We start from the raw sequence: 18,498 nt of genomic DNA, 5'->3' as shown, positions 1-18,498 counted from the left end.
TGAGATGATGAGAAATTTCTTAACTCTGTGCATCTTTGCAATTCTCTACCCCAGGGGGTTCTGAATTCTCCATCTAAGGATTGTTATGGTTGAGGTCCAGATTTTTGGTCTGATGGAATCGAAGGATATGTGGACCAACTGGGAAAGTGGAGTTGAGGCAGAAGAATCGTCATCGTTTTGAATGGCAGAGCAGACTTGAGAGCCTCTATCATTTACTCCTGTCCCTGTTTCTAAAGTTTTATGTTCTTATGTTAAATAATGGACAAAGAGGTGGAGTAGATTGGACCATTACCAAAGTCTGCTAAGAAGTTGCAAAGGAGGATCTTGATGGCTACTGTGTACAAAGCAAAGAATGTTAATGGAGATCTTTGTGGTAAAGGAGCAGATTGTTAAATTTATCTATTTATGCATCATGGATGACCTTCATCTCCTGGAGCTTGTTTGATTGTTGTGGATAGTCAGGGTGTGATTTCCTGCAGTCCTAGCTGTTTCCCCAGGAAACAGCCTTGTTACTGATCAGAGAGTTTGGCACCTCATCTGGCCCCCACCTCTAACTCGCCAAACCACCAGGCTTGACTCTTACACTCTTCAAATTATCATCCAATTTAGATGAGCAAAAATTTCCTTCAGTTAAATATTGGGAAGACAGAATCCATTTGTCTTCAGACTGCACTGCAGACTCCGTTCACCAGTCTTTATCCCTCAGACTTGCATCTTCCTGAGGCTGAACTAGACTGTTTGGAATCTTGGTGCCTAATGTAACTCCGAGACGAGCTTCTTACCGCATCTGTGCCATCAGTAAAACCGTTTATTTTAACCTCCATAACATTGCCTGCCTCTGCTGTGCCTCAGATCATTTGCTGCAGCCTTCATTCATGCCTTTGTTACTTCTAAACTTGATGATTCCAGCACATTCCTGGCCATTCTCCCACATTCTACTCTCTATAAGTTTGTTATCCAAACGCTGCTGCCCATGTCTCAACTCACACTGAGTTTAGTTCACCCATTAACCCTGTGCTCAGTGATCTACGTTGGATCCCAGTTGATGCCTTGATTTGGAAGTTCTCACATTTGTTTTCAATAACCTCCGTAACCTCCTTAACTCTCTAACAGTTAGCTCCAAAACCCTGATTTTGATTGTCAGCTGCCAAGGCGCTAAGCTCTGCAGCTCCTACCCTAAACATCTCTGCTTCTTTTCATCATCTTTAAGATGCTCTTTAAAACCCACCTCTTTGACCAAGCTTTTGATTATTAATATCAAATTTTGCCTCATAATGCTCCTGATAAGCATCTTGGGGTAAAGTTAAAGGCCCTGTATAAATACAAGTTCTTTTGCCCTCCAATGGATTTGGTGAGCCTTAATGGGCTCATGGTTCCAGCACGAGCACAGTGTCTTAGTGATCGACAGTGTAACAATACCTCATAACCCCACTGAATGACAAATCAGCTGATCAAATTATCTTGCTCAATGCATTGTTAATTTTGAGGTAAGCTGCTGCAAATTCATTAACAAATCCAAATGTAATTGGGTTCGTAATCTACAATCTCCATTTTTGCCACAAGCCAAAGCAAGAGGAAGTGTCCTAAAATTAGGATTAAATTTGTAGTTTTGTGAATGTAAGTGTTATGAAAATTGCTGAAAAAGAGACGTGTAAGCTTTCTGTCTTGCACTCATCAGGACATTCACAAGAATACCAATATAAGGGGAAGATAACTATTTATACTGTATGTGAAGAGGGTGCTGATTGGTTGGCAAGTGATGTTGCCATGGAGAATTCACCAGTGATGGTGACAGTTAACTGCCCAGCATTGTTTGAAATTTAAACCGGACAGCTTGACCCTGATCGGTCAAGGCACTGCCTTGAGGGATGAGTCAGCAAATGGCTGGCACCTACTTCCTTCAGCTGAAACAGGCACAACATATGTACATCTGTGTGCAAATAATAGAGCCCTGTGTATTAATATATGTAGCTTCCAGTGCATGGAAATGTGCCGCACTGCGAGCTCGACTGACTTCCTTAAATTGGTTGTCTGTGTAATTCTTCGCACATTTCAGGATTATTCAGCATATGTTGTCCAATCGCGGAATTACATCTAATGTTGGACACTTTTGAGTTTTGCAAGTATGGGCTGGTTGGGCACGGTCTGGAACAGCGCCTGGGACATGCTGTTTGATACCACCCGCCAGTCTTTGGGACATACGACCTACGTACCTAGCATCATACTGGCACTGAAATTCATATACCACATTACTCATTTGTGCGATAGGCAAAACGCCTTTTTGGCTTGATGGCAGCATCCTGTTAGTGGTGGATACCATTTGTGTTGCTACTACATAGTAGCAGCGTGAAACAGCTAGCTTCACCTGTTGCTCAAATTTTTGAGGTGCCTTGCCCTTCCAGGGTAATCTGAGGTAGACTGGGCACTTTTCAGGGCCAGAAGTGACAGTCTTAGGCCCATTCATGAGCTCGCATGTTACACAGCGTGAAATGATGCAATCAGGGTAGCCATTATCCTGCAGGATGTTTTTGATGTGCCTTATTTCAGCGTCAAGCTTGCATGGTGAGCAAATGGCTCGGGTCCTATTTACAAGGTTGCCAATAAGACCAATTTTATACCACGTGGAACTGTAAGAATCCCAATGCGTACATTGACCGTGAAGATAGGCTCATGGTAGACCGGGGTAGAGAATCCCTGGTAGATTCCTCAACTAGCACATAAAGGCAGGGGGAGTTTGTTTAACTGCTCCATTTCATAGGTGAATTTGAGCGCAGGATGGAGCCCATTAAGACATGTAAGGAAATTGTTCCATGCAGTTGTGGATTTATATATAGCAAACGTATCATCCACATATCAGAAATATGCTAGACGTAAGAGGTTAGGTGTCATTCCATCGAAGAGCGGTTTCTCATGGAACCCAAGAAAGATGCTTGAGAGAGCTGGGACAAGAGGGGATCCTATAGCAATACCATCTATTTGGGCATACATGGTGTTGTTAAAACTGAACTCAACTGCGCGAGTTGCCGAGTTAATAAGTTCGATGAGTACTGATTCCCACAATGGTGGTGGATCTAGATCACCATGATATAGTGCTGTAGTACAAATATCTATGGCTTCCTTAAGTGGAACATTGATGAATAGGCTAGCAATGTCATATGGGCACATGGACACAGCATTGCTATCAATATGCAAATCCTGTACAGCCTTTGCAAATGTGATGGAGTCCTTCACTGTGTACGTACAAAACTTGGTCAAAACTAGTTGTAACAATTCGCTCAACCATTTGGCCAATTCATGTTGTGCAGAACCGGTCATAGGTAAGATGGGGTGTAGAGGGACATCACTTTTGTGTGTCTTGGGCAGCCTGTACATACGTGGACGCAGCACAGTGTATCGACAAACCTTGCCATGTATTCAAGCGATAGCTCATTGCTTAGTGCTGAAATAAGATGTATCAAAGCCACCCTGCAGGGTAATGGCTACTGTGATCGGATCATTTCACTCAAGCTCATGAACGGGCCTAAGTCCGTCACTTTCGGCCCTAAAAAGTGTCCAGTCAACCTTATTACCCTGGAAGGGCAAGGTATCTCAAAAATTTGAGCAACAAGTGAAGCTAGTGATTTCGTGCTGTTACTATACAGTAGCAACACATTGGAAATATATCGCCATTCCTTCACTGTCACTGAGTCAAAATCCTGGAACTCCCTCCCTCACAGCACTGTGACTGTACCTACACCATATGGACTCAGCGGTTCAAGAAGGCAGCTCATCTCAAGGGCAACTAGGGATGGGCAATAAATGCTGGCCCAGCCAGCGAATCCCATGACTGAATTTAAAAAACCCATCAGTGGCACATTCTCCATGGCAACGACACTTGCCAACCTATCAGCACTCTCTTCACATACAGTATAAATTGTCATCTTCCCCTAACATTGGTATTCTTGTGGCGTGTCCTGATGAGTGCGAGACGAAAAGCTTAGCCATGTCTCTTTCTTCAGCAATTCTCAAGTCACGATCCGCCAGCCTTTGGGACATACAGCCTACATACCTAACATCACCCTGCACTGAAATTCATATACCACATTACCCATTTGTGTGGTAGGCAGAACATCTTGATGGCAGCATCCTGTTAGTGGCGAATACCACTCATGTTGCTACTGTATAGTAACAGCACATATACTAGCAAACTATTATTAGCTTATTTTCCTCTTCATGATGAAATGCTGCTAGGTTAATGTGGAATGTAAAGTTTAGTCTACTGCTTTATGGAAATTATGGAGTTGACTGTCCTGTTGGTCTGGAAATTACGTTGAAGGGGGAATATTTTTAATGTCTTTTTTTAAAAATATCATCTAGTTTAACTCTCACTGTGAATAGTCATACGTTTGATTTTCTTGTGGGCTGGTGATCTCTTCACAAGAACTTCGCTATTTGTGTGCCTGATTATATTTCACAATATATGTTTGTGTATTTAGGCTCCTACTGGTCCTCCTGGGCCGCCTGGTCCCCATGGTCCTCATGGACCCCACTTGCCTCCTGGCCCTCATGGGCCCCCTGGTCCTCCAGGCCCTGGGACTCCAATGGGACCCTATAATCCAGGGCCCTATAATCCAGGGCCACCTGGTCCTCCTCAACAGTAAGTAATCTGATTTAAATAGCACAATTGTTTTAAACTTGACTAGAGAGTAAGGTATGTAGTATGTTGCCATTACTTAATCTCTCAACCTCTGCAGTGGTCCACCAGCACCGTATGCTCCACAAGGATGGGGGAATGCCTATCAGCCCTGGCAGCAACAGGGTCAACCAGATCCAAGTAAGACGCAACTTTTTTAACATTTCATATTAGAACTTCAAAAAAGCAATCCACCGAGCTCCTCAATGGCTCACTTGATAAAGGCAGCATGTAACTAGGCCATACAGACGCACAGGGCCCAGGTTTGATTCCTGGTGTGTGCAGAATTGGCTGATCTCAGCCAGGGTGGGATCATTTAGGGTTCCCATCCTAATTGCTATCTACTGACCCCTGCTGTAGAAGCGTGTGTGTGCCAGCATCAGTTGAGGTCAGGGTCAGCTTTGACTGGGATGTCCTCTCTAGTTAAATAGCTGTACAACTCTTGCACTGTTGCGGCTGACACGTGCAGACTGACCACTTGGATGAGATACTGGAGAGTAGCTTGCACTTGTGGAATCATACATGAGCAGGAGTTGATGCCTTCAGGGGAGGAAGGAGGAAAGAAAAGTGATCCACTGACCTTGCTATAATACTGTAATGTATTAAATAACTTGAACATTTTTACCTACAGTGTTTGAATACCAGCAGTAATAAAATATTTTTAATCTATTGTAGATAAAGCTGGAGATGCAAATACAGCTGCATGGGCAGCATATTACGCTCAGTATTATCAGCAACAAGCACAGCAGCCACCTGCAGCTTCAAGCACTGGTCAGGGCAATACCCCAAATTCTGCACAGGGTAAATCATCGGGTATTTTTATTAGATCTTCTGGCTACACTGACAGAAAGTTAATTGCTGCAGTTTTTAAAATCTTTGAGAACTAAGCTTGCATCTTACCCCAACAGAAATTTCATAAGCTCTGACTTCGTTTGGAAACCAGTATTAGCTGTTATGTTATTCTTGTTTCTTAAATCAGTGGCATTATGTGCCTAAATCACTTTACACAAAGAGGGTTAGAAAAGCTCTTCTCAATTAGTCTAGCAGCTTTTGGGTTTTCCTTATGTTACAAAACTGCCTTCTCCTTCTCTTCCCTCCATGGGAATTGACAGCCTTGGTGTTAACATGATATTCATGTTGTTGTACTTTTATCAGCAGGTGATCCAAACCAACCTAACGCGGCCCAGACTCCTCAGACCGATTATACCAAAGCCTGGGAAGAATATTACAAGAAATTAGGTAAATACTTTAGTTTGCCATATCAAAATTTAGATTGATAGAAGAGGATGCACAACAAACAAGAGGAAAAGCTGAAAGTGTAAAAATCCTTAGTAATGTGAACATATGAATTAGGAGTAGGCCACCCGGCCTCCTCGAGCCTGCTTCGCCATTCATTAAGATCATGACTGATCTGAATGTAAGCTCAACCCCACGTTCCTGCCTACCCTCGATAACCTTTCACTCCCTTGTTAGTCAAGAATCTATCTAGCTCTGCCTTAAAAATATTCAAAGACCCTGTTTCCACCGCCTTTTGAGGAAGAGAGTTCCAAAGACACTCAACCCTCAGAAAAAAATTCTCCTCATGTCTGTCTTAAATGAGCAGCTCCTTATTTTTTAAGTGACCCCTAGTTCTAGATTCTCCAACAAGAGGAAACATCCTCTCCACATCCACTCTTGTCAACATCCCTCAGGATCTTAAAGGTATCAATTAAGTCACCTCTTACTCTTCTAAATTCCAGTGGCTACAAGCCTAATCTGTCTAGCCTTACATCATAAGACAACCCGCTTATGGTATTAGTCTAGTAAACCTTCCCTGAACTGCTTCCAGCGCATTTACATCTTTCTTTAAATAAGGAGACCAGTACTGTACACAATATTCCAGATGTGGTCTCACCAATGCGCTGTACAATTGAAACATAACCTCCCTACCTTTGTAATCAATTCTCCTCACAATAAATGATAACATTCTATTAGCTTTCCTAATTACCTGCTGTACCTGCATACTCACCTTTTGTGATTCATGCATTAGGACACCCACATTCCTCTGAGTTTGAGCTCTGAATCTCTCACCATTTAGACAGTAAGCTTTTTTATTCTTCCTGCCAAAATGAAGGATTTCACATTTTCCCACATGAATACTCTGTATGCCACTACCTATGTCACTTTGTTAGCCTCCTTGCGTCCTCTTCACAATTTACTTTCCTACCCATCTTTGTGTCGTCAGCAAACTTAGCCACCATTCCTTCGGCCTCTTCATCCAAGTCATTTATGTAAATTGTAAAAAGTTGAGGCCCCAGCACTCTAAAACTCAACCCTGCTCATTACTACTGAATTCAGTATTCCGTAAAATATCAGTTTCGTTTGGTGATAGATTGTAAGGCTTACTCTCAGATGCAGAGAAACTGCATGTTTCTACCCGGGTGGATTCAGTCCAATTTTAAAACAGCATTGGCCTATAAACAGCACGATTGCTGTGATACTTTGTTTAACTGAGGTGCGTATCAAGTCTCTGTGCTCCTGTTCATCATCTGAGATTAAATCTGATCTCTGCTTCTCATGGCAGCCCAAAAGAAAATCCAATTGCAAAAGGCACAGTAGGCAGATGCCATAAGTATTTTGAGCATTTATGTTCAAACATATTGATTGTTCACTCCAGTATAATAAATACCTAACATTTAGAAATTGCTAATTCAAAGCCATTTTTGATTAGCCTTGATGTAAACTGTTGTGCACATTGTTAATCTTTAGATATTCCAAAGAATAAATAAGATTTTATGGGGCCCTAGTTTTTTTTAAGGAAGGTATTGGGTGATGAAGCCAAGAGTTTCAGACCCAGATGGACCTAAATGAATGAATAATTCTTCATGTTGGAATCTGTTACTTTAAAGACCCAAACTATCTACATTTTTTGTATGTTCTTCACTTGATTAGATTTTTTTCATAAAAATGTTACCCATGTTTTGTTTAGGGCAACAGGGACAACCACAAGGAGCCCAACAGGATTACACCAAAGCTTGGGAAGAATACTACAAGAAACAAAGTATGTATGTCTCTGGAAAGTGCGATTCAGTTATATTTAAATCATCTGAATTTGGTCAGTGAATCAGTCCTGCTTGTTGTTTCAGGTCAAGCAGCTCAAGCTTCTAGTACAGCAGCTCAACCAGGTGGGCAGCCAGACTACAGTGCCGCGTGGGCTGAATATTACAGGCAGCAAGCAGCTTACTACAGTCAGACAAACTCCCAGGGAATTCCGCAGCATCCGCCAGCACAGCAACCCCCACAGGTAAATCCCAGTAAACAAAGGGTACTTGAGAGTGTTTCTTTGACTCTGCATGCAAAAACCTTGGTGTATCCCTACTGATAACTTCTGCGAGGTTCATCGATAAGTTGCTTGGGGTAGTGAAATTAAGTTTACATGATGTGCAGAACACATTGTACTCTTGAAAGTTAACTACACATTAAATTCAGCAAAACATATTTGAAGAACATTGAATGGCATATTATTTGAATGGCTGTTCTTACTTAAAGTTCCCCCCCCCCCGCCCCCACCGAAACAGGCAATGCGAAAAGTGAGAGCTGCTGTCCAGCACTATGTTTAACCTTTCTTTTTACAGATAGAGGATCCTGTCCACACTCGGTGACCTTGAAATGTTTCATGTTGGTAACCACTTGTGTATTTCTATGTATTTCTTCTGTGCAGGCCCAGTAATGTGAAGTGGAGATATTTGCGTCATTTGGGGAAAAGCCTTTGTAAAATTTATGGATGCAGACGCCTTGATGAAGATCTTAATTTTGTTTTTGGTTTAAGAAAAATAGTGTTTGTTGCTATTGTCATACTTAAGAGGTAGCGAACTTGATAACCATTATTTTTGTGTAGAATTGCAAATTTGGTTTGCTTTTAGTGAAACACAATAGTTTGAACATTCCAGCATATGTATTTTCAATTTCTATTCAGTCACTATAGTGACATGTGCTTCTGTTGTAAAATGTATTAATTTCATTGTATACTGTTCACTTTTAAAAATGCTTGTTTTGTGCTTGACAATAAATAATATGAAAACCCTTGTTTGTGGGTAAGTTGGATCTATGGGTGAATTGTAACCTGGTATGACAACACATTCTTTGTGATATGGAATTTTCTGTTGGGTCAAACTGAGACTTTAAATGTGCATAATTTCAATTCAGATCCGAATAGCTGCTGTAGTCCAGGTTCCTGAAGCCATCGTGATTGCAATTTAGCTCATCAGTAATGATGCATAATGCAAAGTTGCAAGCAGTATATCTTTTGCATAATCTTTCTATAGCAAAACATATGAACGTGAAATGCTATTTAATCTTGTGGCTGGCATCCTTAGCTTTTGTTTGCAACTTTATTCTAATTGTCTGTGACAAATTTATTGGGAGGCAGTTTGTCAATTTGTTTTTATGGTCTGCAATTCTTGCCATGTAAAATAGTGCCCCATAACTTTTTTTTCTGACAGAAGGAGTTTAGGAAAGCTGATGGTAAGGTATCAGTCAAAGTATCGTTAATGATTAAGTAGTTCCTCAAATTGACAATGGAATTGTTTTTCTAATGCATTATGACCTGCTTTAGATGCATTATTTTTCACGTTATTTAGTTGGAATTTGCCATTTTAAAACCTCGAAAGATTATCTGAATTGCTTCTGCATATTTTTCCCTCTATTTGAAAGTGATTGTTTCTCTGCCAATTAGATTTTTTTCCCCATGTAAGCACTTGAATATTCTGATAGTTGCTCAGTTTAATTATGCAAAAGATGAATGCAATTGCAGCCTCTGTTTGCCACTGTATTTATTGAAGTACAGGTGTGTTCCAGCCAATGTAGAGCTAGCTCTGTAAGGGTAACCTGGCGTATGCTGTGCACCATCCTTGATTCTGTTCCTTCAAGGAGCTTTGCACTGTAAGTACACTAAACCTTGTGACTGAAATAGAGATGACTTACTGTGCAGTAACACTTGAAATTGTTTTTGCCCATGTCCTCTATTTTCTTTCTCAATATATACATTGAAATTTGATTAACAATGCAGAAATTAACATGTCCTGATCACATACTTAGCATGTAATGCTTGTAGGAATTAAATTACCTGCTAGTTTTGCTCTGATTTTAAAAACCTTTATTATGGGTAAGTATTTCCTAAACTGTAGTAAATAATGTTTGAGGAATGCAGAATGGACAGCTATTTTAGGTGATGCTGTGATAGTTTTCTTTTTAGATTTACTTGAACCATATGGAATTTTGTTAGGTTGAAGGTAGGTAGGCCAGGATTGTGTTGTGTTTCAATTGCCATGATGTTCAACTTAATAAATGAACGTGAATATCTGTTGTTTATGTTGATGCTTAGAATGGTGGAAATTATTTTAGGTTTTTAAATGAGCACATTATGTTTTCAATAGCAAAGTTGTCTTTTTGCTGTGAATTGTATTAGAAATGGCTAACTGAAGTTGTAAACTGAGTAAATTTTTTGGGCGCTGCATTTATTTTGATGGGCATGAGATCCAGTTTTTTGCCACGGATAACATTGTTCTGAGCGGATGTCTTAAATTTCTTAAGAGAAACTACTTTTGTAATAAACTTCTACATGCTGTTTTGAATGCCTTTTAATTGATTCAAGTGGAAGAAAAAAATTCCTGTCTGATATTTGAAAGAGTGAATTATTGCTCTGTCCGCATGATGTGAATTTAGGTAGTGTCCATTACTGTAACTTAGTTTCACAGCTGGCACATGTTCACAGAATCGAATTTTGCAGGCGTTAATGAAAGCCTTCTGTCTCTGGAAAGCTACAAAAAGAGTGCTCTGTAGTCCAGGTGTTGCGGACTGCTTGTTTTTAGATGTGGAGAGCCGAATGAGTACTATGACCGAGAACCACAAGACATCTGCAGGTTAACTCTCAATGTTAGTCTTGTTCGTGTATGAAAATCTTTGCTGAAGTCTAATATTAAGAATCTAGACTTGAAAGTTTTTGAATCCTATTTGTAACAAAAATGCAGGAAGAGAATTGTGAACTTCTATAGAGTAAATGATTTAATTATTGAAGTAGATAGTCCATATATCTACAATTGCACGTTATTTTCTAATGCAGATTTTGTGATTCAATGTTCTTAATTGGGGAGATTTAAAAAGACGATTCTCGCCATACCTCATTTGCAACCATATGCGCCATTGTCTCTTTGTTTAGGAAGATACAACTTTTAAAACAGGAAAACATTTAAAACATTTTCCCCCATATCTCATTCAAATTTACACTTCACCCTGTTTCGCTATCTCTAATAAAGAGTATTCACAGTTGCAACAATGGAGTACAGTACAAGAACCATTTTCCCGTTTTCATTGCTGTCCTTGTCCATTTCAGGTCCTTTTGTCACATAGTCAAACTGACAATCTCAGCTCAACTTAATTTTAGAAGTGTGCCCAACAATAAACTTTTACAATGGGCAGATTACGCTGTCTTGCTGTGGATTTCATTGAACACCCCAAGAAGCTTTTAACAATTAACAACAAGGATTCGTAAGCCGATGTCATGTGTACATGAAGAGCTTAACGTTGACAAAAACTCATGGTGAGTAATCACACCTGACCAAAAAGCGTATGACCACTGAATGATGTAATCTATATATCTTAAAGACGAACCTGAATCCTAATAAAAGACATGCATTCATGGAAAACTGTCCTCAAGGCCTAACCTATAATTAAATGCTCCATTGGTCTTAATGGGTTTGTCAAGTCAAACTGGTTTGATTAGCCTTCCTGCTCTCGAGGCAATGAAGGAGATTGAGAAGTCAGTTTTCCTATTCGTTTTTCTCCATTTTGTCTTAACTGAAGAGGGAGACTCATATTAGGGTGAAGTTCCCAGGATGCTGTTGGCTGTCTGATATTGTGCCCAAGAAATCATTGTTCATTAATGTTCTTGGGCATCTGTTGTCTGTAGTTTGTCCACAGTTAGGGTGGATGTCATCATACCCAAGCCCAATTACGTTCCCATGCATGTTCCAGCAACAGGCACTCGGTTGCAGTTAGGAGCAGGGAACATTCACTTTTCCTTCTTGTCTTACTTCCTGCACCACACTCCCTCCCCCCATCAAGCCCATCCCATTAAAAAGGTGTCCCAGAAAGTTAACTAGAACTGTCAAAGCCACCCTATTGATAGATTGTTAAAACTTTGATAGCTCTTCGGCTCTGTATTGCCCTGTGCGTCATGAACCCACTGAAGCATCAAGGTTGGTAAGAAAATGGACAAATATCCAAATTTATGTATTGTATGGGCAGGTTCATGAGTGGCCAGTAACAATTTTGATGTATTTTATACTATTCTCTGATTTTAATAGTAGAAAGTATTGTATTTGCAATTGGAACCAGTTGAGTTGTAATGTAGGATACATTTTGTTCATACTTTTCTAATACCAAATGGAAAGTGATTTTTTAAGTGGTGCATGTTAAAATAGCATAATTGAAGTAAATTGCAGTTGATTTGTTGAGGAATTTTATTGAAATTCTGTTTAATATGTTGACTTTTTTTTACTAGTTTCTGGCATTACTCAGTGCAGTTTGCCTCAAAACATTTCATAGGTCTTGAAGAAGAGACTTTTCTAGATGTCTGTGCATTAACTTTAAATCCAAATGCTTCTTAATGTTATGGGTGGCGTTAGAGTTATGTCTTACTCGGGGTCATTTGAACTCTGAAGTTGGGTTCCTGTCTCACTGCAGGCTGGTGTACTTAGTAAATCTGCTATAGACCTGGCTGTGAAGTAAACAATGTAAAATTCCGGAATAAAAATGGGAAGACTATAGGAATAAAGTTGAATGCACTTTATGGAGGGGTGGGTGGGGGTTTTTTAAGTATTTGGACTTGATTTTTTTATACTGCAATGTTAAACTGATAAAAGATTAAAATATTCACCCTAAGGATGGTCACCCACTGTTGGTGGTAGATACCTTGGTCTGCGGTGAGATGGAGGATTCCGTCATTCCAGTGCATTTCCTGGTCTCTATCCTTAAGGATCCCAATTATTACAGATTGGTTTGTTGGTTGCATTTCCCTTCATCATAAACAATATCTAAGCATCTTAGAAATTTACAGCACAGGGAGGCCATTCATTCCTTGTTATTTTAAAGTCATTAATTTGGGTTGAATTTACTTTATTCCTCCAGAAATTTATATTTTTCCCCTAATTATGTTCTGAATATTTTATATCTGAAGTGCCAAAATGCTCTTTGAACACTGGCTGTGATTTTTTTTTACTGAGGAATCCTTTTTTGACTGATGTTAAATTTGAACTTGTGCTGCAGCTAAGACCTAAATCCATGTTTCAGCCAATTATTGGAGTCTATAATTCTTCTGTGAAAACTTTAGATTGACCTTATTTTAAGGTTCTTAATTATTGATTATGTTGTTTGTTCCTCTGTTAGTGTGTGCATAATAGAAAAATACTTGTATAAATGTACCTGCAATACAGCAGCTTTTGTTTTGTTCTCAAGCAGGCTTCAGATAAACTGCATGTTTTATCATGTTTTAATGTCTATAAATGGTATCATGGTGCAGTCTAGGAGTTTAAACTTAGTGATAATGAATAACCAATTGCTATCACTAACTTAACATGGCCAAACAACTGGGATTTTGAGTGCTGAGGTGGCCTATTATGTTGGTTCCAAGTGACACCATATAGAAATAGATGAAAGTGTCCTTTTGCTTAATTAAGCCAATGTATAGTCAAGCAAAGTCCTCTGTAATTACAGTAATGAATTAAATATCAGTCTGAGTAAATCACTCAGTATGCTTATGCAAATGGTAAGATTTAGGATTTGGTAGTTCTGTGCAGGAGGTTTATTTCATAACAAACTGCAGCCTTGCCGGAGCTTTTTAATGCCAAATTGATACAAATTTGGTTTTCAGTCCAGGACAACTTGTGCTGTATAGACATGGAACACTTGGATGAGTGAATGATCTGTACATTGAGTTTCAGGCCAATATGCTATTTGAGTTATTCAGTGATGTGACGATTCTGCAGCTTTTGAAACTTTGAATTTTAACTATACCTACTTGGGTAGCAAATAAATCTCAATTACCAGGACATCCACTCTTCAAATTGTTAAGGAAGAGGGTGTGCTAGTATTAATGAATGCTATATGGATAGAAAAGATGGGATTGTTTGCAAAGCATTTCACTATCTGTGTAAGTTTATTTTTATGATCCCACATATTTCAGTTTCCTCTCCCAAAATCACTGACTTGTGGGATTATTTCAGTGCCAGTTACCTTCTCTCTAAGTGACTATTCTTCATGTCAGCATTGATGGAAAGCAGCAGCAAGTTAATGAACTGTGGAGCGAATTGCAGCTGAGCTCAGGCCTTGTGCAACGCCTTCCAGACACCCGGACAACACTCAAACAGTGATAATGGCAGTTTTCTTTTTCTATCCCTCAATTAATCGATTGTGATGATACTAACTGTAGCACAATCTGCTGCCATCCCCATGTGAGATCAGCTAATTCAACTTGGACTAACTGGCAATTTACTGGTCTGTGTGGCTAAGAACCTTGTGTGGTGGATTTGCCAACTGAGGCAGCTGAAGTGCCATTGTGACTTCACTTTTTAAATTAACAACTTTCCTATTGTAAATATCCTCAATTCAAAGACTGAAATTATATGTTGAATTTCCTCCTTAAATGCTCCAAACTGTCATTGTTCCTGATGAGTGATTTGATCCTGCAATCAAATCTCATCTTCCAGTTTTGCTACATATGAAATAAGATCACATGTTTTTCAGTTCTTTTAGCCTTTTGGGATGAATTGACGTTATGGTACCAAGTTGCTTCCCTTATGTGTTTGCCAAATTTCAACATACAATTTCAAATCTCCATACTGTCTTTTTAACAAGGTTTAATTCCATGAATTAAATGTGTAATAGGCAGAGGTATAAGTAATTCCCAGCACCTGGCCTATAACAACTTGCATTTGTACAGTGGCATTAAAGTAGGAAACATCCCAAGATGCTTCATAGGGACACAGCTACTGGCAGTACTGGAGCAGTTTTGGAAATTAGTCAAATAATGTTCAAGAAGATAAGGCTTTGAGAAACCTTCTAAAGATAGCGAGCAACATAAGACAAGAGGATGAAGAGTTTGAATGGGGCCACAATGGCTAGCGATTGCATTTAATCATTCTAATTAGATGATGACCTGAAAACTTAGAACTAAACACACAATCTTACAGACTTGTTTCAATTTGCTTTGACTAACATTTTAAATAAAAAGGCACCTAGGCATTGGACTCTTCTGTATAATATGGGAAAAGTTCTATTGTGATATCGCTTCACAGTTTTGCATCTTCTCTCCCTTTTCCCAACCTTCCCCCCAACCACAATGTCCCTTCCAATCATGGCAGACTTTTCAAGTCCATATTATTAGAAACACTGATCTGGGAAGTTTGATTACTTGCTTACCTGTGCTTTTAGCTTTAGTAGAAAAAAGTGCATATCTTTCTGCCATTTTGATGTTGGGTAATTTATTCAATAGTACCTGTTTAAGCATAACCATCTATTTCACCATTTTGCTGATAAACTGTGGATTTGTATCTGTGTAGACCTCTTGGCTTAATCGTTTGGGAAGATGATTTGATATTCTAGGAAGTGTGTTAATCTAATGCAGAGATGTTTCCCATGATCTTAAATGAATTGCACTGTCCATGAGACCTGATTCTGCATCATTACTGCCCTGCTTGGTTCAGTGACTGATGAGTGATGTGCTTATGGAAAAGAAGCCTAAACTTGTGATCACAACTAATTTAGAGGCTTCCAACTTGTGTTCTCCATTGCAATCAGAATTAAGTGATGGGAGTGGAGGCAAGTTAAAATGATGACATAGTTTTACCAAAAGGAAAGTCACCCTTGTTTGTAATTCTGTCTTGGGTTGATCAAGGTGCAATGTTTGTAACGATAATGCATTTTGCCTATTGCTGGTGGAGTTTATCATTTAAAGGTATGATGTAGCTGTAAACAGCTATGTGCTGCTAAATACTTGGATTTGATTCATACACAAGTACCACTCTACCCTTCTCCCCATTGGCCTGATGAATCCCAAGATTCAATTGATTGTAAACAAGGTGATAAAATGAGAGTTATGAATGGTCAGGGATATTTCTCTTGATTACTGTTCTGTAGGGTGGTCACGTTTCGTACCTTTTAGGATTATTTTTCTGTTCGTTTTTAAATTTAGGCTTTTATTCTTTGTCAGATTATAGACCTAAGCACTTCTGACAGTGTGACCTTGCAGACAAAATCCAGGCCAAATTGAATTAGTCATGACAAAATCTTCACCGGGATTACACGTGCCTGTTCAAAAGTTTGGATGATCCAGACTCCTTAACATTGGTCAGCAGCAGTCCCGGATCCCAAGGTGAGGATGACCATCACCTCCCACAGTCTAATTCTATATCAGAATTGTTGCATATATGTTGGCAGCTCTGGATATCTGCCTTAGTCTGCCATAATTCAAAATTGATTTGTAGTGCATGTGGAATTTATATTTCTCTGCCAGAGCTGTCATTTTCTGCATTTACACAGGTGGCTATGACTCAGTTAAGTCACTTAAAAGATTTAATGCCTGCAGGACCAAAAGCACCTTTTCGAACTCTACTTCTTATTACATGACTGCTAGAATATTATTCTGAAATCATGAACGTTTATATTTCTTAAATTGTGATGTTTGGACAGATTTTACCTTTTGGGGGTAATTATGTTTATTTGCAATATACGGTTCTGTTAGCAGGGTTGCCAACATGAACAAAATATCCTGTAAAATTCATTCCCATGCTCCTAGTGTTACTACTCTTAATCTGTCTGGGGCAGTTGTTGACTCTCTGCTAACGCTGCCTCTCCCCCCTCCATTAACAACTGCCAGTAGTGCTTTTGTACTTACAAGACTGGGTTGTAATAGGTTTTCACGCTTTTAGTGATGGGTAATTGACACATTTTTCCCTCTCCCCTTCAATTTCCCCCTCCAAAAGGGCACAAAGAGTTTCTCTGAAGTAGTGGTTTAATCTGTGGTTTAATTGGGAGCCTATGTTATACTGTCAGGAACCCAGCCAGTAATGTCGCTTGTTTTGAAACCCGTTTGGTCAGTCAATTGATGAGAATGCTCTGCTATCATATATGTATGAAAAATGTAAGTTTCTTAATTGGATTATTTTATCTGCTTACACTTTGAAGTTTTGGACAGTGTGGTAGAGATTTGATAACTTTACTGCTCTATGAAAAGTAGCATGCTTATTTTAATGTCAGTGGGCTGAGTAGATGCACTGTCAGCTTTGATTTGGCCAGAAAAGGTTGTTAGAAGATCGGATAACAAATACCTCAGATCGTATGTTTTGGCTTCTTTGCGGTGCACTTCTCCAGTCCATCATACGTTAAAATAAACATCTTTTGAGGAAAAAAAATGTGCAGTGTAGCTTGTAACTCCTATATCTTGTGTAACAAAGGATAATCTGCATCAATTTACTTTTTTGTATAATGAGGCATATAGGAAAATGCCGTTTGAATAGTGCAGACCGTTTGAAAGTTTTTTAACTTTTTGCAGTCAGTAACTGAAGCATGCCATATTTATTTTGGGTATTTAGATAGTAAGAAAATTTTTAAAGAGATGTCGCAGAATATAATTACTTGTATTAAGAATCTGTTATTTAATGAAAGAAACGCCCTCGCCTTTTAAGTGAAAATTCCAGAAACTGGGTCTTTTTTCAGCTTACATTGCTACTATCTACCAAAATATTAATAATACTGACTTTATAAAGAAGTGTTTCAAAATGGAGGCTGTTGGTATAGTTTTCTTGTACCATGTGAAGTCGCAGCTCATCGCAAATGAAGTGCAATTTTTATACTTCACAGTGCCACCCAGACCTTGAACCTTAAGTTCTGCTGCAGTACACTAAAGGTAAGCAAGAATGAAGGCGTATTCGTTCAGGGTTTAAAAAGATCTTGATTAGTTATTGGCCCTCTTTATGTATGCATTATTTTAACGAAGCTCAGCATTCCTTTACTGTACGAGTATGGAATTAAATGTCAGTCTGATCAGCCAAATGTTCCAAAATTTGTTTGTCCAGATGATGAAATCAAAATGAGTAAAACAAAAAAATTCAACAGCTGTAAATCTGAAATTTTTAAAAAATGGCACAGGGTCAGCCAGCATCTGAAAAAAAGACAGAGTAAAGCTTCGGGCCTGCACCTGAAGGGTTAACTGTCTTTTCAGATGCTCTCAGATTTGTGATATGGTTTTAGTTTTTTTCTAGCTGTGAATTAAGATGGGGATTGTTTGCATACAACCACCCTCTTTGAATGTGCGGTGGGGCAATTCTAATGTCTTAGACCATTATTAGTTTTCAGCAGAAGCTACAACAGCACTCACTTTTGAGGAAAGTTAATTTCAGATATTCTGCACAGTTTAACTGTTCCAACAAATGCTTGTTTAGATTTCTGTTCATATTAGATATCTGATTTTCTACCATTAAGTCCATTATTAGTAAACTTTAAATATATATAACTTTGATGTGAATCAGTTGTTGTGAAGGCATCTTTGTTAAATAGTTAGAATTCTACAATATAACTATATATTATACAGGGAAAGACGAGAGCTGTCCAGTTTGTACTCGGAGGATAAACTATAGGTTGTGTTGGCATGGATTGGATCATATTGTCTTATTTTAACCCTCTGCCATTCTGGTTAATGAAGGCCCTTGGGTTACTTTTAGAAATTGTGCACTGTTGCATTAGTAAAAATGACATAAATTCTTTATGCTACCAAATAAACATCAAACCTTTAG

At 39.0% G+C, this 18,498-nt stretch overlaps 1 protein-coding gene across 2 annotated transcripts in view; it reads left to right on the top strand.

Annotated features, from left to right (window-relative positions):
* fubp1 (far upstream element (FUSE) binding protein 1) overlaps positions 1 to 10,279 on the top strand; it is a 37,420-nt gene extending 27,141 nt beyond the window's left edge. The window contains exons 15-21 of one of the 2 annotated variants that reach the window (XM_041207699.1): positions 4,476 to 4,636; positions 4,734 to 4,813; positions 5,348 to 5,473; positions 5,831 to 5,911; positions 7,641 to 7,712; positions 7,798 to 7,955; positions 8,373 to 10,279. In XM_041207699.1, coding sequence (XP_041063633.1) covers positions 4,476 to 4,636; positions 4,734 to 4,813; positions 5,348 to 5,473; positions 5,831 to 5,911; positions 7,641 to 7,712; positions 7,798 to 7,955; positions 8,373 to 8,381 — 687 coding nt within the window. In that variant the 3' untranslated portion in view covers positions 8,382 to 10,279. Of the gene's footprint in view, positions 1 to 4,475; positions 4,637 to 4,733; positions 4,814 to 5,347; positions 5,474 to 5,827; positions 5,912 to 7,640; positions 7,713 to 7,797; positions 7,956 to 8,372 lie in introns of both variants that reach the window. The other variant, XM_041207698.1, reaches the window with a different exon arrangement.
* The last annotated feature ends 8,219 nt before the right edge of the window (positions 10,280 to 18,498 follow it).

The sequence above is a fragment of the Carcharodon carcharias genome, chromosome 16 (genome assembly GCF_017639515.1).
Source record: "Carcharodon carcharias isolate sCarCar2 chromosome 16, sCarCar2.pri, whole genome shotgun sequence".
Lineage (NCBI taxonomy): Eukaryota > Metazoa > Chordata > Chondrichthyes > Lamniformes > Lamnidae > Carcharodon > Carcharodon carcharias.
This window is presented reverse-complemented; position numbering and strand designations above follow the sequence as displayed.